This window comes from Triticum aestivum, chromosome 6A (assembly GCF_018294505.1).
Source record: "Triticum aestivum cultivar Chinese Spring chromosome 6A, IWGSC CS RefSeq v2.1, whole genome shotgun sequence".
NCBI lineage: Eukaryota > Viridiplantae > Streptophyta > Magnoliopsida > Poales > Poaceae > Triticum > Triticum aestivum.
The window spans coordinates 81,934,368-81,946,213 of NC_057809.1; the positions used below are offsets into that span (position 1 = coordinate 81,934,368).

Below are 11,846 nucleotides of genomic sequence, written 5' to 3' on the forward strand. Positions count from 1 at the left end.
TTCTCCGGATTAGCTTCAATGCCCCTGTTAGACACCAAAAAACCCAAGAGCTTGCCTACCGGCACACCAAAAACACACTTGGTTGGGTTAAGCATCATCTTATAAACCCAGAGATTATCAAATGTTTCCTTCAAATCATCTATCAATGTCTCCTTCTCTCTGGACTTCACCACAATATCATCCACATAAGCATGAACGTTGCGCCCAATTTGATCATGAAGGTAATTTTGCACACATCTCTCATAAGTTGCCTGGGCACTCCTGAGCCCAAATGGCATAGACACATAGCAGAAGGATCCAAAGGGAGTTACGAAAGTCGCCTTCTCCTGGTCCTTAACTGCCATCTTGATCTGATGATAACCAGAATAAGCATCCAAAAAACTCAAACGCTCACAACCCATCGTAGCATCGATAATCTGATCAATACGAGGGAGAGCAAAAGGATCAGTCGGACAAGCTTTGCTTAAATCTGTGTAGTCCACACACATACGCCAAGTGTCGTTCTTCTTAAGTACCAGCACTGGGTTAGCCAACCACTCGGGATGGAAGACTTCGACGATAAACCCAGCTGCCAAGAGCCGGGCCACTTCCTCTCCAATGGCCTTCCGCCTCTCCTCGTTAAACCGACGAAGAAACTGCTTAACCAGCTTAAATTTTGGATCAACATTAAGAGTGTTCTCAGCGAGTTCTCTCGGTACACCCGGTATGTCTGAAGGCTTCCATGCAAAGATGTCCCGGTTCTCACGGATGAACTCGATGAGCGCGCTTTCTCATTTCGGATCCATATTAGCACTGATACTGAATTGCTTGGATGAATCTCCAAGAATAAAATCAACCATCTTAGTATCATCTGCCGATTTAAACTTCAAAACCGGATCATGCTCTGTAGTTGGCTTTTTCAAAGATGGCATATCTGTCGGATCAACATTGTCCTTATAGAATTTTAACTCCTCCGTTGCACAAACCGACTCAGCATAGGTCGCATCCCCTTCTTCACATTCCAGAGCTATCTTACGTTTCCTATGCACTGTAATGGTTCCCTTGTGACCCGGTATCTTGAGCTGCAGATACACGTAACAAGGTCGTGCCATGAACTTGGCATAAGCCGGCCTTCCAAACAGAGCGTGATATGGACTATGGATCTTGACCACTTCAAAGGTCAATGTCTCTGACCTAGAGTCATGATCATCTCCAAAAACAACTTCCAGAGCTATCTTACCAACTAGATATGCCGACTTACGAGGCACCACGCCATGGAAAACAGTGTTTGACGACTTGAGATTTTTATCAGTCAATCCCATGTGACGGAAAGTTTCATAATAAAGGATATTGATGTTGCTCCCTCCGTCCATGAGTACCTTGGTAAACTTATACCCTCCAACCTGAGGTGCGACCACCAAAGACAAATGACCCGGATTATCAACCTGGGGCGGGTGATCTTCCCGACTCCACACGATGGGCTGCTCAGACCAACGCAGATAACGAGGAATTGTCGGCTCAACAGCATTGACTGACCTCCTATGAAGCTTCTGATCATGCTTACATAAGCTAGTGGTAAAGACATGATATTGCCCATTGTTCAACTGCTTCGGGTTGCTCTGATAACCAGATTGTTGCTGATGTTGACCCCCATGATTACTCTGCTGATTGTAACCACCCTGGTTGCTGTGATTACCTTGATTTCCTTGAAAAGATCTGAATGTTGCAGACCCGTTGACTAAGCCTCTCTCACGAGCAAAACATGATCAGCACCAAGACTTCATGAGTGTTAGAATCATTACAATGTAATCTAGATTATTGACTCTAGTGCAAGTGGGAGACTGAAGGAAATATGCCCTAGAGGCAATAATAAAGTTGTTATTTATATTTCCTTATATCATGATAAATGTTTATTATTCATGCTAGAATTGTATTAACCGGAAACTTAGTACATGTGTGAATACATAGACAAACGGAGTGTCACTAGTTTGCCTCTACTTAACTAGCTCGTTGAATCAATGATGGTTATGTTTCCTAACCATAGACATGAGTTCTCACTTGATTAACGGATCACATCATTAGATAATGATGTGATTGACTTGACCCATCCATTAGCTTAGCACGATGATCGTTTAGTTTGTTGCTAATGCTTTCTCCATAACTATACATGTTCCTATGACTATGAGATCATGCAACTCCCGAATACCGGAGGAACACTTTGTGTGCTACCAAACGTCACAACGTAACTGGGTGATTATAAAGGTTCTCTACAGGTGTCTCCGATGGTGTTTGTTGAGTTGGCATGGATCAAGATTAGGATTTGTCACTCCAATTGTCAGAGAGGTATCTCTGGGTCCTCTCGGTAATGTACATCACTATAAGCCTTGCAAGCAATGTAGCTAATGAGTTAGTTACGAGATGTAACATTACGGAACGAGTAAAGAGACTTGCCAGTAACGAGATTGAACTAGGTAGTGGGATACCGACGATCGAATCTCGGGCTAGTAACATACCGATGACGAAGGGAACAACGTATACCGTTATGCGGTTTGACCGATAAAGATCTTCGTAGAATATGTAGGAACCAATATGAGCATCCAGGTTCCGCTATTGGTTATTGACCGGAGACATGTCTCGGTCATGTCTACATAGTTCTCGAACCTGTAGGGTCCGCACGCTTAACACTCGGTGACAATCGGTATTATGAGTTTATGTGTTTCGATGTACCGAAGGTAGTTCGGAGTCCCGGATTTGATCACAGACATGACGAGGAGTCTCGAAATGGTCGAGACGTAAAGATCGATATATTGGAAGCCTATGTTTGGACATCGGATTGGTTCCGGGTGAAATCGGGAGTATATCGGAGTACCGGGAGGTTACCGGAAACCCCCGGGAGGTATATGGGCCTTATTGGGCCTTAGTGGAAGAGAGGAGAAAGAAGCAAAGGAGGGGGCGCCCCCCCCCCCCCCCAAGCCCAATCCGAATTGGGAGGGGGGCCGGGCCCCCTTTCCTTCCTTCTTCCCTCTCCTTCCTTCTCTCCTAGAACCAACAAAGGGAAGGGGGGAATCCTACTCCCGGTGGGAGTAGGACTCCTTGGGGCGCGCCTAGAGAGGCCGGCCCCCTTCCCCTCCTCCACTCCTTTATATACGGGGGAAGAAGGCACCCCATAGACACACAAGTTGATCATTGATCTTTAGCCGTGTGCGGTGCCCCCTCCACCATAATCCACCTCGGTAATATCGTAGTGGTGTTTAGGCGAAGCCCTGTTCCGGTAGCAACATCATCACCGTCATCACGCCGTCGTGCTGACGAAGCTCTCCCTTGAAGCTCTACTGGATCATGAGTTCGCGGGACGTCACCGAGCCGAACATATGCAGATCGCGGAGGTATCGTACCTTCGGTGCTAGATTGGTCAATCATGAAGACGTACGACTACATCAACCGCGTTGTCATAACACTTCCGTTTATGGTCTACGAGGGTATGTAGACGATACTCTCCCCTTTCGTTGTTATGCATCGCCATGATCTTGCGTGTGCATAGGATTTTTTTTTTTTGAAATTATTGTGTTCCCCAACAGTTTCGTCGTAGTTCTTGGATTTTGGATTCAAAGCATTCTAATGTAATAGTTGGTAGAGAGAGAGGGAGAGAGAGAGAGATAGGGAGAGAGAGGGAGATTGCACGATGACGCTAGGTATGGGCAAGGAGGCCCTCAATGGGGAACTGGCATCTGGTACTCAGTGGGCCAAGTATTTTTGTATTGCACTTCTTTCTTTGATTTCCCACCTTTGTATTTCTCCTCCCTCTCTCTTCAATAGCTGCCCCCACCATTATACTTCACATGCATGCATGACAACAATGTGGCAGAACCACTCTCTCTATGCCCTCGCACAATAAATCCAACCATTTCTTTCACCTTGGCTAATTTTAAACACCCATATCTTTTTAACCATATATTCATTTTTGAAACTTTTTTTTACATTTAAGCTCCTTACTCGTTTAAAATAAACTATTACACATGTCCAAATAATCAGTTTCACAATGATACGCTAGAATTTCACTTTCTGTTGTTACTCTTTCATAATTCAGAACCTACGTGTCACTTTTCATTGGCTTGTTTCACAAAAATCACATCTATTCAATTATATAATTTTGAAATAATGTATTGCACTCTTTAAAATAATCAATTTAACATTGAAACATTATAATTTCACTTTTTGTGGTTATAATTTCACAATTTAGAACCTGCATTTTACATTCACTGGCTTGTTTCACAAAACTCACATCTATTTCAATTACGCATTTTCTAAATAACATATTTCATTTTTTGAAATAATCAATTTCACCTTGATACATTATAATTTCACTTTTTATGGTTACTATTTCAAAATTCAGAACCTACATTTTACATTTCACTTTCCTGTTTCACAAAAATCACATCGATTTCATTTTGATATTTTTCAGATAACGTTTTCACTCTTTTGAAATGAAGTGTTACACATTTCAAAATAGTCTATTTTGAAAAGTTGACATTCCAATTTCATATTCTGGTTAAATATGTTTCTACTGAAATAGGTTGGCTTATCATGTATCTATTGAAATAGTTTTTTTTTCAATTATTTCTAGTGATGTAGGAAAATTGAAATTTAAACGTGTTTGAAATGTATCCAAGATTGGTCTTGTTTTAAAAGGCTTTGGCGCCAGGAGTTCAAATATTAAAAAAATCAAATAGGAACTTATGGTTTAAAGATATGGACGATTTAATTTAATAAAGACAAAATAAAAGGTTAGATTTAAGAGAGAGAGATAGAGAGAGGGGGGAGGGAAGAGCAAATTGTTACATTCCTGCCATGAATGCAAGGACAAATTATACATGAGGACCACTAGTTGTATTTGGTGATGTATATGTATTGTATAGCATAAAATGAAAATAAAGTGGTTCCAGCCGCACGCATCTTGACGCGCACAATGGATGGCGGGTTTCTTACCGGTAGGTAGTGTTAACGCGCAAAAAGAGTTTGTGGGGAGAGTGCACTTGCATGCAGAATCTTCAACCTCATGCCGAGAGAGAGGGAGGGAGAGAGAGAGACATCACTTGCACGCAAAATCTTTAACCTCAAGCTGGAATACTATAAATCGTTAAATACTTTTTTATTGATGATTTATCTTACAAAGCGTTAATCCAGTTAGCAGTCCGTTTACGTTGATGAGTTCATCTCGCCGAGAACTCAGAAAGTGGGTCGCTTGTTCCCAGGTTTGGACTAGTTGTCATGTTATGAGATGAGACACGCATGCGAAGATGGGCAGAGTGTCTACGTGCATCTATGCTATACTAGGCGTTTCTAATAAAAGGAGTAAGAAATATGTCTTATTTCTTAAAACCAACATAGTCGACATACCAACATCAGTGGGCAGCAATTGGAGGCGCGCTTGACGGCCGATTACACTGTGAAGGGCATGTCGAGCTAGATTATGTGACTTTCTACGACTCTCTTCTCTCTCGAGAAAAGTCAACAGAAGCTAATTTATCACTAAGGCCTTGTACAATGGGAGATGCTTAGGCAGGTGCTTAGAAAAATAAATCGAATTTTTCTAAAGCACCGGTGCCTATTTATATAGAAGAGACGCTTAGTTAAGCGTCTACCCTGCACAAATAAGCACCGGTGCTTAAGAAAATTTTGATTTATTTCTCTAAGCACCTCTCCTAAGCACCTCTCATTGTACAAGGCCTAATAGAACTGATTTTATTCTAGCCCGCGCCATTGACCACCATCACGCAACGGCGACGGCCACTCTAGCCCCGTCGGCCACCCCACCGTTGTGCTGTGTCCCGGCCAGCATGCTGCCGCCGCCTCCTGCCGAGCTGCCCACGGGACGTGTGCCGTGCATCCTCCCGTTGCCGCCCCCGTCCTCTCCTCGTTTCGATCTGGATCGGGATCCGTCACCGCCGCCGACGAAGCTGGCTTGCTCTGCCAAGGGATGTAGCGTGCTCAAGGCTGGTCCGGCGATGCCTCCAAGCGAGCCAGTTGTGCCCACGTTCGCGTCGCTCCCCGCGGCTGCTTCGACTCCGCAATCCACCTCCCCGGCTTCCGCCGCCGCTGTGCTGGCCTCGGCTGCCTTGGCCTCCCGCAGGGCCGACCCGACCATTGAAGGTTGCGCTCGCCACCTGCCAAGTTCCGTGACGACGGCCGCTACGGAGCCACTGCCCGTCGTCCCTCCAGCAACTACCAGTCTTCCTCTGCACCCGGCGCCTGTTCCAGATCGGGAGAAGATAGTTTGTGCCGCGGCGTCGGCCTAGTCGGACCTGCTGCTCGATGCTACCAGTACCCTCCACAACGCGTGTGTTGGGGTGAAGACGACCATGCCGGCCTCCCGTGGGGCAACATTAACCGCCCCCGTAGGCGCTGATTCTGGCGAGGCTCGAAGAACCAACGATGGCTGCAACGATGAGAATACACCAGAGAAGTTGGGCTCTCCTCTGCTTGGTCCGTCTTCAGCATCGGCATGCAACGACCTCTCTGCTGCTGCCGCCGCTCTTGTAGGCGGGGCGGATTGGGAGCATGTGGGTCGGGGGCGCCGTTCCGCCCGGCACACTCACCCTGAGCCGTCGAGGGAAGGTCTCGAGCGTAGCCTCGCCTTCAAGCGTTGGGCTCGAGGAAGGTGCTTTCGTCGCCTCGAGCGTGGCCACCAAGTCAGTGCATGCCGTGAGCCATTCAGATGCATTCGTTGTCGTCGCGCTGGTCATCGGGAAAGGTTTTGTCGTGCTCGCTCTCCAGTCAGTTGCGGTGGCTCTCCGGTCGCTTGCGCTCCTCGCCAGCAGAGCCGCTCCCCGCCCGTCCAGCCTTGTCCTCCGCTGACTAGGAGTTGGGCTGAGGTTGTAGATCACTCGTCGCTGTGTGTGTCGGTGCCGCCAAGGTCCCAACATGGGTGTTGCAAGGATTCCAGTGTCAACCCATCTTTGGTCTCTGCTTTGGAGTCACAATTTGCCCTGCTGCGCACGGAGCTCCTTCAGAAGGTTGAGCTACTCCGCACTGAGCTTCGCGACGCTCTTGCCAAGCTTGAGGTTGCGTCGGTTGTGCCTTTGCTGCATGAGCTCCAGGTTGTTTCCGTTGATGAGGATGCTGAATGTTTCTTTGGAGATTTTTCTCCTCGTGCTCTGGATGTGACACCGATTGTTCATGGGAGTGCGGTTATCAGCGAGGTCGTAGCTCCAATTCTGCAGATTATGCCTGAGTTACAGGAGCTTTGTGGGGAATCATCTATTGTGTTACCGATGGAGCTGAGCGCTTTGGAGTCCTTGGCGGTGGCCATGACACCCTCACTTCCACCGCCAGAGTCCCGTCAGCTGCCCGCCTTTGCAGATAGTGGAGACTTGGTTGGTTCTATCACTGCCTCATCTATGACCATTTGGCATGTGGTGTCTTTGAGTGGCGAGGTTGATGCGACAGGTGTGTTGGCACCTAACTCTGAGGCTATATCATGTGAGCAACTGGAGACGTCTGAGTCCATCGTGTCAGTGGTACCTATGACTGATGATGTTGAGGCGGTTGGTATGTTGGCGCCTGACCCTTCGGAGCCCAACCAGCCGCTCGCCTCTGTGGAGCGTGGAGGATCCGATGTTGCAGTCACCCGCCCGCAGGTGACCGTTGGGCAGGTTTCTGTGCGTGACAAGGTCAATGAGATTCTATTCGAGATAGAGCTTCACAGCTTGCTCAAACGTTTGGAGAGGGTGAGCCCTGGATCTGGCAAGGCGATAGTGGAGGAGGCTCTCAGGAGCAAAGGGAAGAAAAGTGATGCCACAGGAAAGACGTCCGCAGCTGCTTGAAGGATGGTTATCAGTCTCTTGGGTTGTCCTTATGGTCTGACTTGTCTTCGTGGATTTGGTGGTGAATGTGGTCTTCGGCCGAGCAGTGTGGGGGCTGGTGGACATTAGGTGTTGGGTATGGTTGTCAGGCGATCATGTGCTTATGGGTTGCATGTTATGTGAGTAGTCCACGTGTGGTTGGTCTGTATCGGTTTTTGCCCGGTTTTCCGTTAATTAACTGGGCAATTCTCTTCTCCTTAATTAATCGATGAGGCAAATCTTTTGCCTCCGTTTCGAAAAAAAATAGAACTGATTTTTCAACGGGAGACAACGTGTTGATTTTGGAGATGCCGCGTTGGTTTCTCTGGCAGCGGCAATGCTAGGTCCAGATACAGCGAAACAACAACCTACAAAAAGGCCCACCAGGGCTGCCCAAACTCTCGACGCACCACAACACAGGGTTCCCTAGGAGCTTTAGTGTTTTATATAGGTGATTTCACGAGCTAGATTACATCCTAAGTTAAACTTCCCCAACATTTTTTTGCCGAAAAACTTCTCTAAAATTGACAAGTCTATACAAAAAAGTGGGTGAGGAATTCGCCTGGGATGAAAACGTGAAAGCAACAGACAGAAGGAAAAGGTGAAATGAAAGCCTCCTCCTCACACTTGGTAGCTACTACAGTACTAGATTGTCGGCTTTGAGTGGCTTAGCAGCAACCTGGCAGGAGATTCAGAGAGCCCCTGGTCATACATGTCTTGTACGCATGGCTACCTAGCTTTGCGTAACGCAAGTATGGTAGACTGCTGCGCATGGCAAAACAATGGTCGCCCTGCCTGTACCAGGTGCAACAGGAATAGTTGGTAGGCTGAGCCGCTGCCCATGGCGACCATCGTCGGCTATATGTATATATACAGCTCGTACCATGAAGTCCATTCATCGTTCCACATGATACATCCTACAATTACGTCCGCAATTATCGCATCAATGCCTCGGGTCCTCTTCCTCGTTGCTTTGACCCTCGCCTTGGCAACCACGACGGCTGCCGCGCGGAGCCGGCAGATCCACCTGCGCTTCTACATGCACGACATCACCGGCGGCCCGGGCCAGACGGCGGTGCAGCTCGTGAAGGGGCCCGGCCCCGCGCACCCGTTCATGCCGGGCGCCCACTTCGGCGACACGACGGTGATCGACGACGCGCTGACGGAAGGCCCCAGCGCGGCATCGCGGGCCGTCGGTCGCGCGCAGGGGTCGTACATGCTGGCGGGACTCAAGGAGCCCGTGCTGATGGTGTCCATAACCGTGGCGCTCACGGGCGGCCCGTACAACGGCAGCACCATCGCTGTGGTGGGCCGGGACGACATCTCCGCGGCGGTCAGGGAGCTCGCGGTCGCCGGCGGCACGGGCGCGTTCCGGAAGGCGACGGGGCACGTTCTGTGGCGGACGGCCAGGATGGAGTCGCGCGATCACATGGTGCTGGAGCTGGACGTCTACGCGACCGTGCCGGCCGCTGTTGCTGCTCCGATCGACGGGCAGCGTGAGGCCGGCGTTTTGAATATTTAGTGAAGAAGGACAAAATTAAGCTGGGTTAGAATAAGCGCAATGTTTGAGTATTCTTTGTGTTCGTGATTCACACGCATATTGTTTCGAATTTTTTATCCGATTTTATTGTTTAAAATAAAGAAAAACAGAGTAAAGAAAGTGGTTTCTATTTCTTTGATTCATGCTCATAAAATTGATAAAGAAGCAGCTAATTCTAAGCCGACCAAAAAACACATTTAAATCTGAAACTTTGCAGGTCAACATCACAAAATTACTACCATGTGCAGTTCTTCTTTTGGATTTTTTTGGGCACAATAGAAATATATAGAATGATAAAAAATATTTTAGATTTATAACTTGACAAATTTATGTTGCATGCAAAAGCTGAATACATTTTATACACCGACTGGTACTTGTGTGGCGTTGACCTGCAAAGTTGGAGGTCAAATATTCTCTTGTTTGAGAGAGAGAAAATTCTAAATAAAAATAGCACGGATCTTGACGTAAAGCAGGATGATCCATACAGAAGGTGTAGCTGGAAAGCATAGAAAATCCACGCTCAACCAGCACCGCATGGTGCGACCCGGCGATGGTGTCCTGGTGCTGTGCTGGTAGTGACGGATCTGAAGAAGAGCATGTGGGAGAAGGCAACTCTGCGTCGAGCATGACCAGCTGGATGAGAGAACGAAGCTTCCATGCGCGGAAGATGAGGCAGAAAAGGAAGGCAATCCTGTGCCGGCCATGATTGAGGACTCGAGAAAGAAGATTCCATCTGTGGAAGACGCGGAAGAAGAGGTTTCGGCTATGTCTGTGAAGTAATAAGTACAGATCGCAGGCGTGGTGACCGTGATCACCCCCATGTCGGGCTGGGGAGCTCGTACCTGGACAGAAACCCAGCGAAATTAGGATCTCGCCGGAAAGGAAAGGGATGATCGGCTTCCGGCCAGAATGGGGCGTTGATGCAGGGAGTTGCCAGGAATGAATAATTCCCCGATCGACGTATTCCTTTCTCTATATAAACTCCAGGACATGCCTGAAACTTGAATCCCGTCGTTGACACCAGAAGAAAAGGAATAGCTTAGCTGCTTCTCACCATGGCTCCTCTCGGAAGTAACACTCGCCTGGCCTTGTGTTTGGTTGGCTCTCCTGCTCATGTCTACCACCCCCTCGTCCTGTCATGCAGCGGGTACGCTTCTCAGTTTCTCTCCGATCCACTCTCCCTTTGATGCACACAATTTTGGATGTGCTGCGTGCTGACACGCTTCATTGTTCATAGGTACAGCAGATGGTTCGCAGCAGTTGTGTGTAGCCCAGAAAGCCTGCAAGCCGAAGTAGTCCATAGAACCCTGGGGCAACTATGTCTGCAAGGTTTATTGCGGACACCAAGTTATGACGAGGATAAAAGCCACTGCACACCAGACGGTAGCGGCTTTTGCTGCTGCGAAAAGTAATGTAAGCATGCAGGTTTTCTAGCCGGCCATCGGAAGGATCCATGCTTGAAGATGGAGATTACCTCTTTAATTGGTTGGTCATGTGCTAGAACGATATTGAGCAGTGAGGAGAAGACTAGTTCATGCAGAAACAATCAGTAAAATGTAATGGTTATATCCTACTTATAATAAAAGTATTGTAATGGTAAATTTATATATATATATATATATATATATATATATATATATATATATATATATCCCTAATAATAAAGCACGGATTGGGTCTCCGGGTTCACCGTCGCGGCGTGTTTATACAAAAGTCCTTGAGTTTTTCTAGAATAAACCCGCAATCCTATTGCTAAGTCAACTCGGCGGTATGGGGAACAGAAAAAAAAGAAAAAAAAACACCCGGACGACGGGACGAGGCACGACCTTGCCTCCCATCTCAACTTCCAGCGCCCCGCCACCACCGGCCCCGCCCCTCCGCTGCGTGCCGCCACCACCTGCTCGCGCCGCGCGCCGCCCTGGTCGCAGCCATCGGCCTTGCATCGCCTCAACGTCCGACACCTGAATCTCGCAAGCTCGCAACACACCTGCTCCCTTGCCAAGTTTGTCCAGGCGGCCGCCATACTCGCTGCCATTGCCGACTTCCCCTGCGGCGCCAATCTCAAGAGCCCCGACAACTTCTCCGACAGCTTGATTCCGTGCATCTCGGCTACATTACTTCAAGGAGGAGGATGACGATGAGGCGTAGCTCCTGGACACGGCCGCCTGTCCCGGGGACGGCGGGGAGGTCTGCAGCGACGAGGCGGAAATTTAATTCGACCTCACCTCGGGTTGCCGGCCTCCCCAAGTTCCTGCTGCCGGCGGCCTCCCCAAGCTCCTGTCGGCCTCCTCCCCGAGCCCCAAACACGAACAAGGTACCGTGCTGCACACCTGAAAGTCACCCAACTACTCCCTGTAAGCCAAATCCCCTTTTGAAATTGAGCAGTTGAGCAAATTAACTAGGAAACCTTGACACATGCTTGCGTCTAGTAGCTCGATCTGCTGGTGCTAGGAGGGGATTACCATTAGAGGTAATTCGATTGGAAA

The 11,846-nt window shown here is 48.2% G+C and overlaps 1 protein-coding gene across 1 annotated transcript; it reads left to right on the forward strand.

Annotated features, from left to right (window-relative positions):
- Positions 1-8,625: 8,625 nt before the first annotated feature.
- LOC123130338 (dirigent protein 1) lies at positions 8,626-9,476 on the forward strand. The gene has a single exon (XM_044550258.1). The coding sequence runs from the start codon at positions 8,662-8,664 to the stop codon at positions 9,340-9,342; it is 681 nt and encodes a 226-aa protein (XP_044406193.1). The 5' UTR covers positions 8,626-8,661; the 3' UTR covers positions 9,343-9,476.
- The last annotated feature ends 2,370 nt before the right edge of the window (positions 9,477-11,846 follow it).

What these genes read in the sequence shown, in the direction of transcription:
- LOC123130338 (XM_044550258.1), top strand. Translation starts at nt 8,662, where the DNA reads ATGGCGACCATCGTCGGCTATATGTATATATACAGCTCGTACCATGAA.